At 41.1% G+C, this 19,025-nt stretch overlaps 2 protein-coding genes across 17 annotated transcripts in view; one reads left to right on the top strand and one right to left on the bottom strand.

Moving 5' to 3' along the window:
• The window catches only part of LGALS8 (galectin 8), a 34,289-nt gene extending 28,992 nt beyond the window's left edge, over window positions 1-5,297 (top strand). For 12 of the 15 annotated variants that reach the window (XM_054660636.1, XM_054660654.1, XM_016941461.3 and 9 more), the window contains one exon: window positions 884-1,100. In XM_054660636.1, coding sequence (XP_054516611.1) covers window positions 884-1,033 — 150 coding nt within the window. In that variant the 3' untranslated portion in view covers window positions 1,034-1,100. Of the gene's footprint in view, window positions 1-883 lie in introns of all 15 variants that reach the window. The other 3 variants (XM_001158258.7, XM_009441715.4, XM_009441711.4) reach the window with 1 other exon arrangement.
• The window catches only part of HEATR1 (HEAT repeat containing 1), a 53,903-nt gene continuing 38,420 nt past the window's right edge, over window positions 3,543-19,025 (bottom strand). For both annotated transcript variants that reach the window (XM_001157116.8, XM_063809640.1), the window contains 15 exons: window positions 18,807-18,933; window positions 17,384-17,547; window positions 14,112-14,158; window positions 12,604-12,727; window positions 11,883-12,023; window positions 11,125-11,417; window positions 10,085-10,235; window positions 8,981-9,139; window positions 8,686-8,820; window positions 8,432-8,536; window positions 8,177-8,345; window positions 7,479-7,633; window positions 6,454-6,612; window positions 4,873-4,981; window positions 3,543-3,869 (listed from right to left, as the gene is read on the bottom strand). In XM_001157116.8, coding sequence (XP_001157116.3) covers window positions 3,781-3,869; window positions 4,873-4,981; window positions 6,454-6,612; window positions 7,479-7,633; window positions 8,177-8,345; window positions 8,432-8,536; window positions 8,686-8,820; window positions 8,981-9,139; window positions 10,085-10,235; window positions 11,125-11,417; window positions 11,883-12,023; window positions 12,604-12,727; window positions 14,112-14,158; window positions 17,384-17,547; window positions 18,807-18,933 — 2,127 coding nt within the window. In that variant the 3' untranslated portion in view covers window positions 3,543-3,780. The remainder of the gene's footprint in view (window positions 3,870-4,872; window positions 4,982-6,453; window positions 6,613-7,478; window positions 7,634-8,176; window positions 8,346-8,431; window positions 8,537-8,685; window positions 8,821-8,980; window positions 9,140-10,084; window positions 10,236-11,124; window positions 11,418-11,882; window positions 12,024-12,603; window positions 12,728-14,111; window positions 14,159-17,383; window positions 17,548-18,806; window positions 18,934-19,025) is intronic.

The raw sequence follows: 19,025 nt of genomic DNA, 5'->3' as shown, positions 1-19,025 counted from the left end.
TTCTGAAGCCTTCATGGGGGCGAGGAGCACAGGGAGAGCTCAGTGCAGGGCCTCCCAGTGGCCTTCTCAGAGTGGGTGGAAACCCAGCCTGGCACTGGCAGCGTGGCACCAGAAGTATGAAGTTTAGGTGTAAAGGTGATGTAAAAGGCTAGTAGGTTTTTTGGTTTTTCATTGTTTGAGTTTTGGGCATAGATGACTGTGAAGGGCGAACACTGCCGATGGATCTGAATGAATTTGTAGTATGTGCACCACTTCCAACTTGCGGGATACCCAGCTTTGACGGCTTTGGACAAACACACTGAGGCCAAGATGTGCTGAGCTTATCAGGATCAGGATCACCAAGCAGCTGTAAAAACCCTAGCAAGTGCCTTAAGCTGCTGAAATTTCATATTAATTGTCTGGTTTGTTCATGGTCCTAGAGTTTGAGGCAGAAAAGTCAGGATCCAAGTCCCTTGGTTCCAGGCTACAGCTGGAAACAGCATCTCGGTGAACTAAAGCAACCATATTAGGAGTTTTCCTGCTTTAGGAGAGTCCCCAGCATCGGCGAGGAGGGGCAGCACTCTGGCTTTCCAGGAGCAAGGGGCAGGATGCGGCCGAGGGAGAGGGGCTGTGTTGAGGAAAGGAGGGCCGCAGGCCCTGGGGATGGTGTGAGGCTCCAAACATGTCCGAGTCACTTCCCTGGGTGGGATGAGGCAGACAGTGCCACCACCAGGGACACTTTAGTTAGATTAGGGTCTTGGAAGTCACAGAAGGAAGTCAGCAGCAGCAGGCTGGAACTTTTCTATGTATAATCAAATGGTTTACTCTGACACCGTTAGCATGTAACAAACACAAAATTTTAAACTAAGGGGAACCACTAATGGCATGTTTCCTTTCCTTTCAGATGATAATTTATTGTGATGTTAGAGAATTCAAGGTTGCAGTAAATGGCGTACACAGCCTGGAGTACAAACACAGATTTAAAGAGCTCAGCAGTATTGACACGCTGGAAATTAATGGAGACATCCACTTACTGGAAGTAAGGAGCTGGTAGCCTACCTACACAGCTGCTACAAAAACCAAAATACAGAATGGCTTCTGTGATACTGGCCTTGCTGAAACGCATCTCACTGTCATTCTATTGTTTATATTGTTAAAATGAGCTTGTGCACCATTAGGTCCTGCGGGGTGTTCTCAGTCCTTGCCATGAAGTACGGTGGTGTCTAGCACTGAACGGGGAAACTGGGGGCAGCAACACTTATAGCCAGTTAAGGCCACTCTGCCCTCTCTCCTACTTTGGCTGACTCTTCAAGAATCCCATTCAACAAGTATTTATGGAGTACCTACTATAATACAGTAGCTAACATGTATTGAGCACAGATTTTTTTTGGTAAAACTGTGAGGAGCTAGGATATATACTTGGTGAAACAAACCAGTATGTTCCCTGTTCTCTTGAGCTTCGACTCTTCTGTGCTCTATCGCTGTGCACTGCTTTTTCTACAGGCATTACATCAACTCCTAAGGGGTCCTCTGGGATTAGTTATGCAGCTATTAAATCACCCGAAGACACTAATTTACAGAAGACACAACTCCTTCCCCAGTGATCACTGTCATAACCAGTGCTCCACCGTATCCCATCATTGAGGACTGATGTTGACTGACATCATTTTCTTTATCGTAATAAACATGTGGCTCTATTAGCTGCAAGCTTTACCAAGTAATTGGCATGACATCTGAGCACAAAAATTAAGGCAAAAAACCAAAGCAAAACAAATACATGGTGCTGAAATTAACTTGACGTCAAGCCCAAGGCAGCTGATTTCTGTGTATTTGAACTTAGGGCGAATCAGAGTCTACACAGACGCCTACAGAAAGTTTCAGGAAGAGGCAAGATGCATTCAATTTGAAAGATATTTATGGGCAACAAAGTAAGGTCAGGATTAGACTTCAGGCATTCATAAGGCAGGCACTATCAGAAAGTGTACGCCAACTAAGGGACCCACAAAGCAGGCAGAGGTAATGCAGAAATCTGTTTTGTTCCCATGAAATCACCAATCAAGGCCTCTGTTCTTCTAAAGATTAGTCCATCATCATTAGCAACTGAGATCAAAGCACTCTTCCACTTTACGTGATTAAAATCAAACCTGTATCAGCAAGTTAAATGGTTCCATTTCTGTGATTTTTCTATTATTTGAGGGGAGTTGGCAGAAGTTCCATGTATATGGGATCTTTACAGGTCAGATCTTGTTACAGGAAATTTCAAAGGTTTGGGAGTGGGGAGGGAAAAAAGCTCAGGCAGTGAGGATCATTTTATCACATTAGACTGGGGCAGAACTCTGCCAGGATTTAGGAATATTTTCAGAACAGATTTTAGATATTATTTCTATCCATATATTGAAAAGAATACCATTGTCAATCTTATTTTTTTAAAAGTACTCAGTGTAGAAATCGCTAGCCCTTAATTCTTTTCCAGCTTTTCATAATAATTTATGCAGAGTCTCACCAAGCTCAAAGACACTGGTTGGGGGTGGAGGGTGCCACAGGGAAAGCTGTAGAAGGCAAGAAGACTCGAGAATCCCCCAGAGTTATTTTTCTCCATAAAGACCATCAGAGTGCTTAACTGAGCTGTTGGAGACTGTGAGGCATTTAGGAAAAAAATAGCCCACTCACATAATTCCTTATAAATAAGTCTTAAGTTCATTTTCATTTTACGTGGAGGAAAAAAATTTAAAAAGCTATTAGTATTTATTAATGAATTTTACTGAGACATTTCTTAGAAATATGCACTTCTATACTAGCAAGCTCTGTCTCTAAACTGCAAGTTGGCCTTTTGCTTGCCACATTTCTGCATTAAACTTCTATATTAGCTTCAAAGGCTTTTAAACTCAATGCGAACATTCTACGGGATGTTCTTAGATGCCTTTAAAAAGGGGGCAGATTTAATTTTATTTGAGCCCTCACTTTCCAACTTCACCATGACCCAGTCCTAGAGATTAGGGCACTTCAAAGCATTGAAAAAAATCTACTGATACTTACTTTCTTAGACAAGTAGTTCTTAGTTAACCACCAATGGAACTGGGTTCATTCTGAATCCTGGAGGAGCTTCCTCGTGCCACCCAGTCTTTCTGGGCCCTCTGTGTGAGCAGCCAGGTGTGAGCTGTTTTAGAAGCAGCGTGTTGCCTTCATCTCTCCCGTTTCCCAAAAGAACAAAGGATAAAGGTGACAGTCACACTCCTGGGTTAAAAAAAGCATTCCAGAACCACTTCTCTTCTTTATGGGCACAACAAAGAAACGAAGGCTGAAGTTCGCCTACCCAAAATGAAAAGTAGGCTTTACAGTCAAAAGTACTTCTGTTGATTGCTAAATAACTTCATTTTCTTGAAATAGAGCAACTTTGAGTGAAATCTGCAACATGGATACCATGTATATAAGATACTGCTGTACAGAAGAGTTAAGGCTTACAGTGCAAATGAGGCGTCAGCTTTGGGTGCTAAAATTAACAAGTCTAATATTATTACCATCAATCAGGAAGAGAATAATAAATGTTTAAACAAACACAGCAGTCTGTATAAAAATACCGTGTATCATTTACTCTTTCTGCAGCTCTATACGATAGGCAGGAGAGGCTTATGTGGCAGCACAAGCCAGGTGGGGATTTTGTAAAGAAGTGATAAAACATTTGTAAGTAATCCAAGTAGGTGTATTAAGGCACCAAAAGTAACATGGCACCCAACACCCAAAAATAAAAATATGAAATATGAGTGTGAACTCTGAGTAGAGTATGAAACACCACAGAAAGTCTTAGAAATAGCTCTGGAGTGGCTCTCCCAGGACAGTTTCCAGTTGCTGAATAGTCTTTTGGCACTGATGTTCTACTTCTTCACATTCATCTAAAAAAAAAAAAAAAATCAAAATTAAAATCTGAGTCAGTCTGCCTGCCTCGGTTCTCATTAGTTTAATTCTTAATGCCTTGCACTTTCCGGCAATCATTCAATCAAAAGAGTGAAATGAAGCACATTAACAAAGCAGGAGGCGCCACGGACCGCCTCCCTCCACACCGCTCCTTCCGCCTTCATTCCTTGCCCACAGGCTTGCACTGGAAGCTGAATAAGAATCCCCAAAACTCAAACTTCCTAGGGATGCCACCCCTTTAGTAGCTCACACCTCCCCCCTCCAAGAGCTAAGAAACAAAGGAGAATGTACTTTTGTAGCTTAGATAAGCAATGAATCAGTAAAGGACTGATCTACTTGCTCCACCACCCCTCCCTTAATAATAACATTTACTGTTATTTCCTGGGCCTAAGACTCTATGTTCCAGAACTGTCACAGCTCCCCATGTCACACTCACTAGCTTGTGATCTTTGTCAAATAACTGAAATCTTTTAAGCCTCTAGTTTCTTCCTTTGTAAAACAGAGATAAAATGTGGTTTTTAAGTGAGATAATCCAAGTAAAGCACCTAACATGGAGTAGTGAATGAACATCGGTTGCTACTAAAAGTGGACATCCTACTGCATCCTTAATGCCACTAGGCATTTCCATACAATCTGGGGACCAAAACTTCAATCATATAAATGTATGAGGTTAATTAAAAACACTACTGTAATCTGCTTGTATGATCACAAACCACCACAAAAGAAAAGATCGTGAAGATTACACTGTAAACGGACTCTCAAATGATCAGGAGGTGGTCACTTTGCAACTTGCTCCCTCCACCCAACTCAAAACAGGAGCTCGAGCCTGCCTGTATTTGAGACTGGAGCTGCCTGTATGAGGACTGGATCAACTGCTAGTCACGTTATATCCAAATCTGCATTATCATTGGGCACATTTTCACAGAATTTTACTGAATTATTCCTTAATTGTTTAATGGTTGGGAATAGTTTGGGAATTACCTTCCATCAACTCTGCTAAGAAAGGAATGGATTCTGGTAGCAAGACAATATAATTCTCCTTTAGTTTTTCAGCCAGTGCTAACACAGTAATCAAAGCAGCAAATCGAACCTGAAAGGGATAAAAGAGCAAAGAAATAAAAAGCAGTGTTACTGTATTTATTATCTTAAGAGCTGTGCTGACTTGAGACAAGCTCTAACTTTTTAAACATTAGTTCACATGCGTTTATTCACTTCATTATGTTCATTCAGCTTTCATCTTAGAATACCAGTTTCACCATTTGGGAGCTGTTTGTAATATGTGCAACCTTATAAATAGTGTTTTCCAAACTGTGTCCCAGGACTGCAAATCTTTAATGTGAAATGTCTTTTTATAATCTCTTCCTTTAAAAAAAAACAATAAAATAAAATGCCGCATGCAAACTCAAGTGTGTCACCAGATTTTACTTCATTGGAGCTCGCCAGCCCGCCAGGCTGGCAATAAAGTGCCTCCAGCCACCTCTGGCAGGTCTCCTCACCCACAGCCCCTGACTGGTCACCACTATAGTTGTATGAGGGGCCAGGACAGTCGCTTGGGATAAACTCCCATCTCAGCACTGAATAAAAAACATTCTGTGTCACAATATCCTAGTTTTGGGGCTTTAAAAACGTCTAGGTGTTCCTCACATGCCTCGTCTATAATAAGGAAAGCAAGCAGTAGTTGGGTATTGTTAGCTTTTGAAACAAAAGCCCTACTGGTCTTCTAATTTTGGATATTTTAATTAAAGAATATCTGGACAGTACAAAGTGAATTATTAAAAAACCATTTGTAACTACCTAGATTCAATCAGGATTTCCTTGATTTGTGCAAAGTAAAATATTACAATAAATTTGATACTGCTACTTGTATAAAAACCTATGGTTTAAAATGTGGGGGTTCATCATAATAGTCTCATTGTTAGCATATCCTAATAAAGAATTTGAACTAATAAATCCTATTAATAAAATTCTGCTTTGGTCTGTTATAGCCAGTAAAGTTCTAATACAATCATTAGTTTGAGAAATGGTGACTCATTGCTAAAACAGTTTGAAATTCGTAACACTTGGGTGTCGAATTTTGACTTCCACTCAACCTACCCATGTTTTATTTCCACTGCCACCACTTACTCAACAAGATCATAAGCCTAGTATCTATAAACAACAGAATGTATTGCTCTAACTCAAAAGACTATAGTGTGGATAAATTCAATGCATTTCTCTCTGGAGCACAATGACATTTCAATGGCACTTAAAAAAGAAGGAATTACTTCAAGTCTTTGTTATTTAAAAGTATTTAGAAAGTATTTTAGTACTTCTGCCCAACGCACCATTGGGGTGGGGATAGGGCATTGCTATTCTTTACAAATAGCCTATAAGTAAAAAACAAAATGTTCTTAGGCACAAATTTCTGCCTAATACAAAAGACCGGACCTCTAGCACTGGATGACAAACAGCAATGTTCTTCCCTGCCAGTTTACTAGGGGCCTACATCTGTGACCACCTGCAGGCTGTTGAGGCTACGCAGTGAAAAGATGCAGTTTCAGTACTTGTCACGCAGTTCCTAACCTTAGGCGAGGAGTCTCTCGTCTTTAGCAGAATCTGGTAGTTCAGTGGTTTCCAAAGAGAGTCATCCGCCATGGCCACCGAAAACTGTGCGATGCATGGTATCAGGTGCTTTGTCACCCGTTCCTGGAATTTCTCTTCTCCCCCAAGCCTGTTTTCCAGCTAGGAAGAATAAGACAAAGACTTTGAACAACAAGTCTCATTTCTTTCTTCTGTTTGAAAAAATATCCAACATATAAATATTTTACTATCTTTCATGATATTAGCAGGTTCAAAAACCAGGCATTATTCTAATACTCTCTAGGGCAAATGTATTGCCTTCTAGAACTCAAATGGAATCTCATACCCTTTATCATCGCCCCTTTCTCTCCAGCAGAACATCTCAGAGGAGCTCTTTGCTCCAGAGGACAGCCATGCTCTGACGCGTTCTCAGTGAGGCCCAGTTAAAACAAATGAATACATTAACCATGACAGCTTATATCATGTCTGTCTTTTGAGCAGTTTAAAAAATAAAAAATAAAAAATAAAAAATAACTCAGGGCCAGGTATGGTGGCTCACGCCTGTAATCCCAGCAGTTTGGGAGGCCAAGGTGGGTGGATCACTTGAGGTCAGGAGTTCGAGACCAGCCTGGCCAACATGGCAAAACCTCATCCCTACTAAAAATACAAAAATTAGCCAGGTGTGGAGGCGGGCGCCTGTGATCCCAGCTATTCGGGAGGCTGAGGCACAAGAATTGCTTGAACCCGGGAGGTGGAGGTTGCAGTGAGCCGAGATTGCACCACTGCACTCCAGCCTGGGTGACAGAGCTAAGACCCTGTCTCAAAACAACAAAACAAAACTCAAATTCCACAATGAAGTTATATCTTTGAAAAAACAATTTTCAAATAAAACATTTCATTAAAAAGACCAGAAAAAACAACCTTACAAAGAAAAATCCTAGCAAGCTGTCATTTGAGCAGATCTAAAACCTGCCAAGCTCGAACAGTGATGGCTTCCTCAGCAACGAAAGATGATTCTGTTTGGTTACCTGATCCACCAGAGGCATCATCAAGGCTTCTGCTCTCTCTTTACTTATAAAATGCTGGGTATCAAAAAGGAAGATTTTGTATAAACAGTTCAAAATAAACTGCAACAGCAAGCAGCACTTTTCAGGGTCATTTTCAGAGTCAAAAAATGCTTCATCTGTAGACGTGGGAAGAGTAAAAATGAAAAAACACTGAACTTAACCATTTAATCTCCAATGTTTACATTGAAATCACTATTAAAATAACTAAATCAGAAGAGTCTAAAATGATCTAGAAATCATAATCAGGACGAAGGCAGAACACAATGGATGGTCTCTCGAAGAATGATTCCTTCTTTTAGAGTTAACATTCTAACACTCACTCTGGCAAGTTAAATTCCCTCAACTGTCAAGTGGGTCACGTATTAGCATTAGAGAATAAACTAATCTTAATTTTTGCGTTTTAAAGTTACTTCCAGTAACTGACGGTAACGGCCATTTACTTTATTCTTTCTCCCAAGTGAGGTGACTTATAACATTTGCTCATCATGCTAAAACAACACTTCACTGTCTGACAACAATGAAGTAAAAAATTCACCCTCCTTAGCTTAGGACTTAAGAACCTCTAAAATCTTGCTTCCAAGCACTAGGTTGTGTCTTACTGGTACCTTGTATAAGGCACACAGGGCAAGGGTGACGGCTGAACTGAAGCGACCACCCACCTGTTTTGGAGATGTTCACCTGGTTCAAGGTGTCAGCAAAAGGCTTCACTAAGTGGCCGGCAAACAGAGTAAAAAGCCCTTTCAGCTTTTCAGCAATGCAATCTGCCAAGTTGTAAAATGTCAACAACCTGTCCTTTGGGGCATCTTCTGTTTTAGCCCAATCAAACAGCTGAAAGGATAAGACAGTATTAGTTTCTTCGACATCTTGTCACTTAAATCTGAGCACAAAAGAGAGGAAGAGGAAGAAAGCGTCACCTTGAAGAACAGGGGCCTGAATGTGACCTCGGAAAGTTTGACAACCATGGCTACTAGACAGTCAATGATACAATTTTCCGTTTTTCCAACTTCCTCCAGATCGTTCTGAAAACAGAAGAGCCCATTTATTAGAGTGCTGATACCTGACTGTAAATTATTTTGGCAAGTACCACTGTTACACAGCTAGATTGTTCTCGGACTCTTCAATAGGTGGATAACAGCTTTAGGATTTGGAGAAGTGAACCTGAGCTTACCTCAGAGTGCTGGGCTCGGAAGTCCAGGGCCTCCAGGAAAAAGGCGGTTAGCTGAGACTGATGGGAGGTGAGCTCTTCCTTCTTCATCACCCCAATATGCTCTTGCAAGATGCTCATAAACGGACCCATGTGATTCTACCAATAACACAGGAAAGAGATGTGCCATTTTCAAATGATTCCTAGAGTTCAGCGGTGTGTATTTTTAAAAACTAAATATTCTTCTTTAAGTCAAAGTTTACACATTTCAGTACCACCTCTCCCTTCTCCAAAGTCTTAATACCCAATAAGATCTAACCTTCCAGTTCTTCTCAATCTGCTTGTAAGTTTTTTTGATGGCGGGCAACAGGACTCGGGGTGCAAGTGTGGTAGCCAGTGTCTTTTTAAGAGATGTGAGACGGATATTAGCCTGTGACGCAGAACCCATTTCACTAGTGATTTTCTCCAGATGAATCACCTACAGGAATATAAAAAAAGTGATCAGGGCCACGGCAGATCTTCGCTGACAAACACACACTTACAGAGAGGCTTCATGATGAGGTACTAGTGTTTGGAAAATGCTTAGCACTTTTTAACTACACACAGAGTTCCTTTTAAAGTCAGCCCTAAACGTCAGTGGATAAAACTGGGCAGACACCTCTTGCCCAACTTGCGATCAGGGGCGAAGGCCGATGGTAGACGCAGACGCACACACAGCACCCAGACAGATGATTTTCTTAGAGGACAGGAATGCAAGGGACCACGGCAAGAGTCAAGTTGCTAAAAAACTGAGAAAGCTCCTCAGAGCACAGGCCCCTTTCTCTGAGAAGGCTACTTTTAAACCCTGGCTGTGGTGTAAGTGAAACGGTTTAATCACTTGCCCCATGGTAATGAAGGCTCCTAACCTTGTAAATGGCAAATGATCAACACAATGGAACAGCCAGGTCTCAACATTCTTGAGCACCTTCAATCATAAATACCACTGGCCCCTAGCATGTTGACAGGAAACCGCTGACGTGCAATACAAAAATTCTGCTTTGCAAGATGCCTTAGGATTAAACCTCTCACAGTAGAAACAGGGCCCATCAATTTCCACAAGTAATAAAAGGCGGCTCTACCAGCCCAACTCCAAAGATCTCACAGAAGAAAAAAAAGCCAGAATACATTCCGCACAATTAAAGAAGAGAAGCAGCTCGCTAAAAAGTGACCCCCATATCAATTTCAAGATGAAGTGGCAAGGATGATGGAAGAGAAAAAGTACACATTTAATAAAAGCAAGCACATCTCTTCAGAAATAAGACTCCTTTCTGTCAAACGGAAACTAACCCTTAAAGAAAAAACAAAATCACTACATTTGTGATCTTTTACTTTCCCCAGCCACCCTGCGTAGCATGTCGTGGCCATCGTGGCTATCGTGGCTCACCTGGGAGAGAATGCCTTCCAGATAGGGGCTGATGAAGTGCGGGAGAGTCTCCACAACCTTCTGCAGAGCAGCCAAGGCACTGAGCAGGTAGACCTCGCTGGAGACCAGCTCGCTGGTGTTCTTCATTGTTGTCAGCAACGATGGCATCAGGCTAGAAACAAAGTAAGAGCTTTAGAAGAACTTGAAGCAGAAACAGAGGCTAGGGAATGGAGTAGAGGGCATTATGAAAAAAACCAGCAAACTGTGCCTATTACATCGCTATCTGCTTCATAGCCTAAAAAGCAGTGTCTATACATTTTATGTGGCTAAGCACAAGAAATCTCCCAGTGCTAACAGTACGGACACAACAGTAATTTAAAAAATAACAATGTCTTTCATTAACTGAACACTTACTATGTGTCAGGCACTATGCAAAACTCCTTGCAAGCACTGCCCTACAGAAATCCTATGAGGTAGATACTGTCTCCGTTTTATAGACAGCAAAGCTCTAACAGGTTAAGGAACATACTGGCTGTACAGTAAGGAACTACCACAGCCAGGAGCTTCTAACTTCCAAATTTGGCAGCAGAAGGCCGCTTTGGCCTTGCCTAACTGGATGGGCCCCTCTGCCAAGAACCTTCACCCACTGCTTTTTGACTATACTAGACAAAAGGAAGGAAGAATGGAGGACGATTAACACTGCAAAGCAGAGCATCTGAAGATAAATGGGAAGGCTGCGTCTTTCTGTTTGAAGATTAATTATTTTTATTATTATTTCTTTAAGAGACAGGGTCTCACTCTGTTGCCCAGGCTACAGTGCAGTGGTGCAGTCATAGCTCACTGCAGCCTCAAACTCCTGGGCTCAAACGATCTCCCTGCCTTGGCCTCCCAAAGTGCTGGGATCACAGCCGTGAGCCACCACACCCTGCAAGATCAATTCTTTAACAAATCCAATTTTATGCAACGTCTACTCAGAGGAAAAAGAAAAAAGTCACCAAAGTGTTATTTTTCAATGTGTGCCAGGCGGTAACAGTTCCTGTTCCAAGTCTCCGGCCGCATACCTGGGAAGCTGGGGGATGGCCAGCGCCTCCAGGGTGGAGGTCACCTCTGCTATGCACAGCAGCGCGCTTCCCAGGACATTCTTCTCCTCCTTTCTCTCTGGAGCAATCAGTTTCACAGCAGTGCTCAGCACTGGGACAAAAGGATCTGGATTTTCTGCACCAAAATTCTTGCATAAAAGCTTTAAGGTATACAACGCTGTCTGTCTGTTGATTGCTTGTTCTTCTTCCCCTTCCTTTTTCTTACGCTGCACAATGGCCAAAAGGTCTGGAACCAGTTTTAGGAAACGGGTAACCTGAAGGGGACAGCCAGAATCCCCAAATCATTAAAGCTGCAAAAAATGTTTGTCCATTTTCCCATTGTCACAGCTTGAGATTGTCTAAATGGAAATCAGACTCGGGGGTCCTGAGTCACACAGTCACGCTAAGCGATGTGCATGTTCTAGCCAGTGTTTCACTTATACAAAGCACCCACTGATCTGGAGTAAAAGGGACTTAGAATTATGCTAAGGCTAGGGCCACGTAAGCTCTGTAGTAAGCAAGAATTCCACTAGGCTGAAATTCCATTCTAAGAGCTCTTACAACACACATATATTCCCATTAGAATTAACGTCACATTTTAAAACATGTCATGGTATTATATTCAGATAATAATATACTTCAATTTGAAATTGTACCACTAGAGAAATTGAAGGGAGTTAAATACAGCTCTTTGATAAAGCAAAGTACAGTAAATGGGTGTGTCCTGGGTCTTCACTCACTATTGTCTTCTTCCAGGATATATTTTGCTGTAGCTTGTTATTCAAAAGGTCCAGCGCTTTGCGGCGAACAGATGGCAGGGGATTGCCCACCAGCCCTCTGATCACAGGAATGAATGTCTCTGTGGGTAGCAAGGCATTGACCTAAAGAGAAATTTTATATTTAACATGAAAAGAAAAACAAATTAAAAAAAAAAAATCAACTTCAATTAAGACAGACTGCTGTCCACTGCACACCTCCAGGCACCAGGCACTTCCACACACATTTTCTTATTTAATTCTTAAAATAACCTTTCAGGTAGGCATTACCAACCACACATTATCAAACAAAACAAAAGCCTGATGTCAGGAGGAAGTGCCAAAGGCATGAAGCTAAATCATTTAGCTAGATTTGAATCAGCAATCCTAATTTCAAGGCCAGTGATATGTATGTAATATACTTCATACTTTTATTTTATTCCACTTGAATAAAGTAGAACATTATATATTATATGACTTAATTATTAAAATATACGAGGTACATGTTCTCATAACTGGTAAGGAAACAATTTTTTCCAGACAAATCTATTTCTAGTCATCAAGAGATTGTTTTCTAAGAAAAATCTGAGCTTCATTATATTCATAAAAGGAATTGCTAAGTTTATTCTTAAAAACTTTACATAATTTCACAATAATTTAAAAAACAGCAACAAAACAGTAATTCCGGGGAGAAACGAACACCTACCTTATCTAACAGGTCGTAAGCTTTACTAAGGAGCGCGCGCCAGAACTTCACGGTGAGTTTGTCTGCGTTCCTTTCCATGGACTGTGCAACTGCATTGATATAGCCGAGAACGGTCTCCAGCAACCTGAAACACAGAGGCTCGCTCAGCAAACGGCAGCTGAAGGCACTCAGAGAACTTGTTCATGTCTACCTTATGCTAAATGTTTCAAGTAGAAAGACCAGTTAAATAATTCTGTACTAAATTATTTCAAAAACTACTCGGAAAGAAAGGAAATGAGGGATTATTGCCATAGACAGAGATCATCAAGAAGTAACTAGGCGCTTCTGTGCAGAAGCATTGTCCTCGCTCAGACTCTGTGAGGTGCTGAATAAGCAACAGATGCTGAAAGCTTTTAAGGAACTCACTCATATCTAGCTCATGCTCAGTGGATCTCACTGGGCTGTCCAAGTGGGGTGTTCAGGGAGTTATGGCCCTAGGTTAATGGCAGGTGTGTGTGCACACACACACAGGCACACACACGCACACATACACATGCACACACACCATACACCATTTATATAAAGAGAAATATTAATACAAATGAACATATAACCCACTTCTTTCACATTATTAGGAGACAAAAAAAAAAAAGACTACAAACTTCAAATAACTTGTCATTAGAAAAGCACACACCAAATTCCAACACAGCTGCCACTGGAGATCCCCCCACTGCTGCCAGCCTGAGGGGGGAGCTAGAGGGAAGAGTGGAGACAGAAGTTGACACCGCACAGCAGAGGAGGGGAGAAGGGGGCTCAGACAAAATCAGCTCCAAAAACGAAAGTCCTATGCATAGCGCTACAAGTCAGCCCACAGGACTGGAACTCAGCAGCTCACAATCCTGGCTGCAGGGCAGGCACTTTCCAGTGGACGGGGCAGGACAGTGGCCCTGGGAATGCCATGCATCTGAAAAGGAGGTACACAGCAAGGCCAGGAAGCAAATTCCGAGGACATGGGAGAGAAAGGAAAATTCCTGCACCCAAATATATAATGGCAGCATATGGATTAGAATCCACGGAATAAAGAATTCATGAGCCCATAGAAATCAGGGCCAGATTAAGACACTAAACAGATACTGCAACTCAATACAATACACAGACTTGACATGGATCATGATGCAGAAACACATGCGGTGTAAAGGACAGTGCTGGGATAATTAGGGAGACTGGAGTATGAACTGTAGATTACATCACTGGATTGGATCAATGTTAAATTTTCTGAATTTGATCAATGTACTGTGGTTTTATAAGAACATCTCTTATTCTCAGAGACATAATGTATATGATTTACTTTCAAATGGCTCAGAGAAAAAACCCTACATAGGGAGAACGCTAAGGCAAATGTGGCAGAAAGTATCAAATGGTGAACCTGGTTGTAAAGAGTATATGAATTTTCTGTACTGTTTTTCCAGGTTTTCTATAAGTTTGAAGTCGTTTCCAAATAAAAAGTAAAAAAAGAAAAGGAAACATACCTCTCTTCAAGGCCTTTTAAAATCTCAGGACCACCACTCTCAACTACCTAATTTTTAAAGAAGATGTCATTAGAACGGTATGGAAGTCAATAATAAAAGTCATTTCAAGTCAGTTCAATGAAACTCGGACCATTCACTGAAACCTTCCACAGCAACTGTTTTCTGACATTACAATTTAATCAGGTTCATATCATTTCATTATACTGTAGTAACTCTATTTCTCTTAATTTATTTTAATTACATTCTACTGGTAGTATCTAAAAAGTACTACAATGGTTCAGAAAAATACAGCAATCAACACTCAATTACCACTACCGAATTCTATGACATGCTGATCTGGTGAGCTCACATATCCTTTGTTGAGAAGTTAAACATTACAGATTCAGCTGGAATCCCCCAAGTACTGCTCCTTGGTCCTATTCTCCCTCTACCCCAAGCCCCACAAACACAACCATCATCCCAAATCTGCTTCCAAATGTTTCAAACACTACATATCACGGAACAACATGTTTTTCTGGAAACATATTTTTGAGATCTATGCATGGTGACTTATGTTCTAGTTCCTTCATTTTAACTGCATATGATATTCCTCTATAAATACAACTTATCTATCCATTTGCCTCTGTTGTTAGATGTTTAGTTTATGTCCATTTTTTCCCCTTTTACTAATAATGCTAGAGAAGAACATTTTTATGTCCCTTTGATCATCTTGGGAAGGTTTTACAGCATATATGCCTAAGGAAGGGAATGACCAGATCACAGGAATTACTGGAACTTTCAACCTCATGGGATCCTGCCAATTGCTTTCTGAAGTGGTTGGAACAATCACACTGTCTGCCACTACGTACCCAATCCCTGGTACTGACGACTTCAACAGTTTTGCCAATTTGATGGGTATCACATTTAATCACATTTCCTGCTTACTGGAGGCTAAATGACATTGTACATTAACTGGCCATCTGTAATTCCTCTTCAGTGAATTCATATTCTTTGCCAGCTGTTCTAATGGAAACTGAGGCTTTTTGATTTATGCAGAGCAATAATCTTCTCTCAGCCTGTGGCTTTCTATTGAATCAAAATTTTAAAGGAATTCTTTCCTATCCTCCAGTCACAATCATGTTCTCCTTGATTTTCTTCTAAACATTTGAACTGTTGTTTTGTACAATGAAGTTTTACTCTGACTAAAGTTGTCTTTTCTACAAGGTGTGACATCAGACTTTTCCCCAAATGGGAAACAAATCATGCCAGGGCCAGCACTTGGACCATTCTCTCCCCCAAGTGCTTTGTAAAATCACCTGCTGCACCTCTTACCTACGCCTGCATGTGTTTCTGGGCCTACTGTTCAGTCACATTGATCCATCTGATTACTCCTGCACCATACCACTGTCCTTGGCCCCTTACAGTTTGGTATCAATGTATCAATATCATTTCTTAAAATGATATAATTGAAAAAGCACACTGAGTTTCTAGACCAATCTGGGCAGATCTGCCACCTTTAAATAGTGAGGCTTCTTCATGCGTAAACACAGTGTCTCTCTCTCTATTTCTTCCAAGTTTTCTTCTGTGTCCCTTCATATCTTGCACATTTCCCCTGTAATATTTGTGCACATATTTTTGTCAGGCTTATTCTTGGTACCTTATAAGTTTATGTTTTTATTATACAGGAAATCTTTTTTTCTACTCCGTTTTCTAATTTGAGGAATAATAATATTGTATAACAGTGGTGAGACTAATTAGTTCAGCCAGCCTGCTTGATACAGATCACAACCTACACTGATCTCTAGATAGTGTCTACACTGATCTCTCTTAAGCAAGCTTACTGAACTCATTATTAGTTCTAATTGCTGATTCTCTTCTTTCCTGATTCTTACACTTCATTTCTTTTCCTGAATAGAAACAATGACAGAGGAGATTCTTGTCCCTGACTGTAGCAGGCACACCATTAATATTTCATCATTAGGTATGATATAAACCACAAGCTTCAGATTGTCACCTTTATTAGGCCAAAGTAATTCCCATCTATCCTGCACTGCTAAGAGGAGTTTTTTCCTTTTTTTTCTTTTTTTATTTTTTCAGACAGAGTCTCGCTCTGTCACCCAGGTTGGTGGAATGCATTGGCTCGATCTTGGCTCACTGCAAGCTATGCCTCCCGGATTCACGCCATTCTCCTTCCTCAGCCTCCCGAGTAGCTGGGACTACAGGCGCCCGCCACCACGCCCAGCTAATTTTTTGTATTTTTTAGTAGAGACCATGTTAGCCAGGATGGTCTCGATCTCCTGACCTCATGATCCGCCCGCCTCGGCCTCCCAAAGTGCTGGGATTACAGGTGTGAGCGAGGATTTTTCTCTCTTAAGTTGTGAATAAGCATTGAGTCTGCTGAATTATTTCACTGTGAAATGTAAAATGATCATATGGTTTCCCTTCTTCATCTGTTAACGCATTATAGGACCCAACGGACTTTATAGTACTCTAATGTCAAACCATTTTTGTATTCCTGGTCATATTCCTTTCTTTCCTTCCTTTTCTCTCATTGTTTAAACAAGTTTAATACACAAACAGATGTATACAAATCATACATGCAGAACTCACTATATCCAGGTAAAGAAAGGCTGGGCATGGTGGCTCATGCCTGTAATCCCAGCACTATGGGAACTCGAGTTGGGAGGATCGCTTGAGGCCAGGAATTTGACATCAGCCTGGGTAATAGAGCGAGACCCTGTCTCCATAAAAAAAGTTTTAAAATTAGCCAGATGTAGGTGGCACACGCCTGTAGTCCCAGCTACTTGGGAGGCAGAGGCAAGAGGATTGCTTGAGCCCAGGAGTTTCAGGTTGCAGTGAGCCATGATCGCTCTACTGCACTTCAGCCTGGGACACGGAGTGAGACCTGTCTCAAAAAATAAAATAAAATACAGGCAATTTATCTACTCTGCTGGTAGACACTGGAGTTGTTACCAGTTTTGTGCTACCATGAAGAATGTTATGAATATTATAAAGATTCTTGTAGTTTTTTTGGTGTACAGGTTCATAAACTTCTGATGGGTACACAACACTTAAGAATGAAACCACTAAGTCACAGAGTTTACATTATGTTCCATCTCAGTAGATCATGACGAACGGCTTTTCATGGTGAAACATACTTTCTTGTTCTATTATCTTTAAAGGCGTGCCTCCCATTTTCATGAGCCATTTACCAAGCTACTTCTACTGGTTGAGAACAGTTCCTTGGAGACAGCAGAATACCTTTTTATAAACACATTTAAAGAACACATTACCTTTTTCAGAAAATTATTGGAAGACAGGAGCTGAGACATGAAGGACACTGACAAAAACTTAAAATGCCGCAGTTGCTTGCTAGTGTGAGTCTCTACATTAAAAACCTGTAGCATTTCTTCTTGTGATTCACTCTTATTAAATGACACTGCTTTGGGAATGGTTTCTGAAACAGCAATAAAACAAGTGACCTTACTCATTTTCACCTGAATCCTTCATACAGAATTAACAGATATAACCTTTCAAGTAAAGGATGGTTAATGGGATAACATTTTCCCAGAGAAATGTGTTCATCTATTACATCCAGTTTCTCCTCTTCTAAATTAGTGAAAAACGTGAGTGTATTTGCCAAGAAAGTACCCAGTGGCCCTGAGAAGCGAGTGTTTAAGACAAAAAAACAAAACAGGGAAACTGGACAATCAAATGGAAGAAACCACATCACGGAAGGAGTCTCTGAACTTCCAACTGCAGATGTAGATTTCTTTATTCAATGTGTCTAATGTAAATGGGGTTGGCAGTGCAGTGCTAAAAACCACTATCCTACAGAATGACTTACTGCTAAGACACTTCCTTACCCACATCACCACATATACCACATACACCATATACTGTCCAGGGACCTCCCTCGTCTGTCCCTGCCAAACCTGAGCTGACTGCAGGATGGGACAAGTTACTGCCTCGCCAAACAGGGATGACAGGGCCAGTGGCTGGCCACGCAGAAAACAGTCTCTGTGGAGCTCTCAGAGTACCTTCCTTCTAACTTGCCTTGTTGTTCTGCTTCGAATTGTAGAGAACTAAGAACTATCAACACGTCAACCCCTTCTTAATGAAAAAAAGATTTTTTTAAGAGATGGGGTCTTACTATGTTGCTCAGGCTGGTCTTGAACTGCGCTAAAGTGATCCTCCTGTCTCATTCTCCTGGGTAGCTGGGACCACAGGCTAACACCATCACACCTGGCTTCATCAACCCTTTCCTAAGCCAGCCTCAGTGGTGCTGCGGTTCGTGGGATTTTCTTCAAGGCTCTGCTGCATGGTACAATTTTAATATTTTGCTGCCACTCCTGTGGTACCTACTTTTTTTCTTTTCATGTAAATGTCTTCAGATATTTTAATGAGAAGCTGAGAGACAGCTAACGAGGTCCTGATCATTTACTGTCATTTGAACCTAACTCATCCTGGATACCAGCAACATTCCACAGCCAAGACGTCAGCGCAGAGCACAGAGGTATAAAAGACAATGTGTGAGGAATGGCAAATGGAATTCCGACTATTTTCCATAAGGATTCAAGAAACTACACAATCAAATTAAAATGATTAACTTACTTTAAAAATCCTTCTGAAGATGTACTAAGGATAACCTGCATTCTCTTCTGTTTCTCTTTAGCTTTCAGATTGAACAGTAAGTGACACCTGATCTACGCTTACCTTCTTTTTCCTCTGGCAGCTTTAGTAAGTACTGGAGGATATTCATCAAGCTTTGTATCTGATGCTGGACACTAAACTCACAACAGACTGAAAACCAAAATTCAGTGTCTGCTTCTAAAATAGCATCCTGTGTAGAAAAAGAAAAAGGTAACAAATCTGTACTTAGGAATTGTGAAGGCATAATTTCAGGATAATGTGCGTTAGGATTTCTAGCAGAAC

The sequence above is a fragment of the Pan troglodytes genome, chromosome 1, assembly GCF_028858775.2.
Source record: "Pan troglodytes isolate AG18354 chromosome 1, NHGRI_mPanTro3-v2.0_pri, whole genome shotgun sequence".
Classification (NCBI taxonomy): Eukaryota; Metazoa; Chordata; class Mammalia; order Primates; family Hominidae; genus Pan; species Pan troglodytes.
This window is presented reverse-complemented; position numbering and strand designations above follow the sequence as displayed.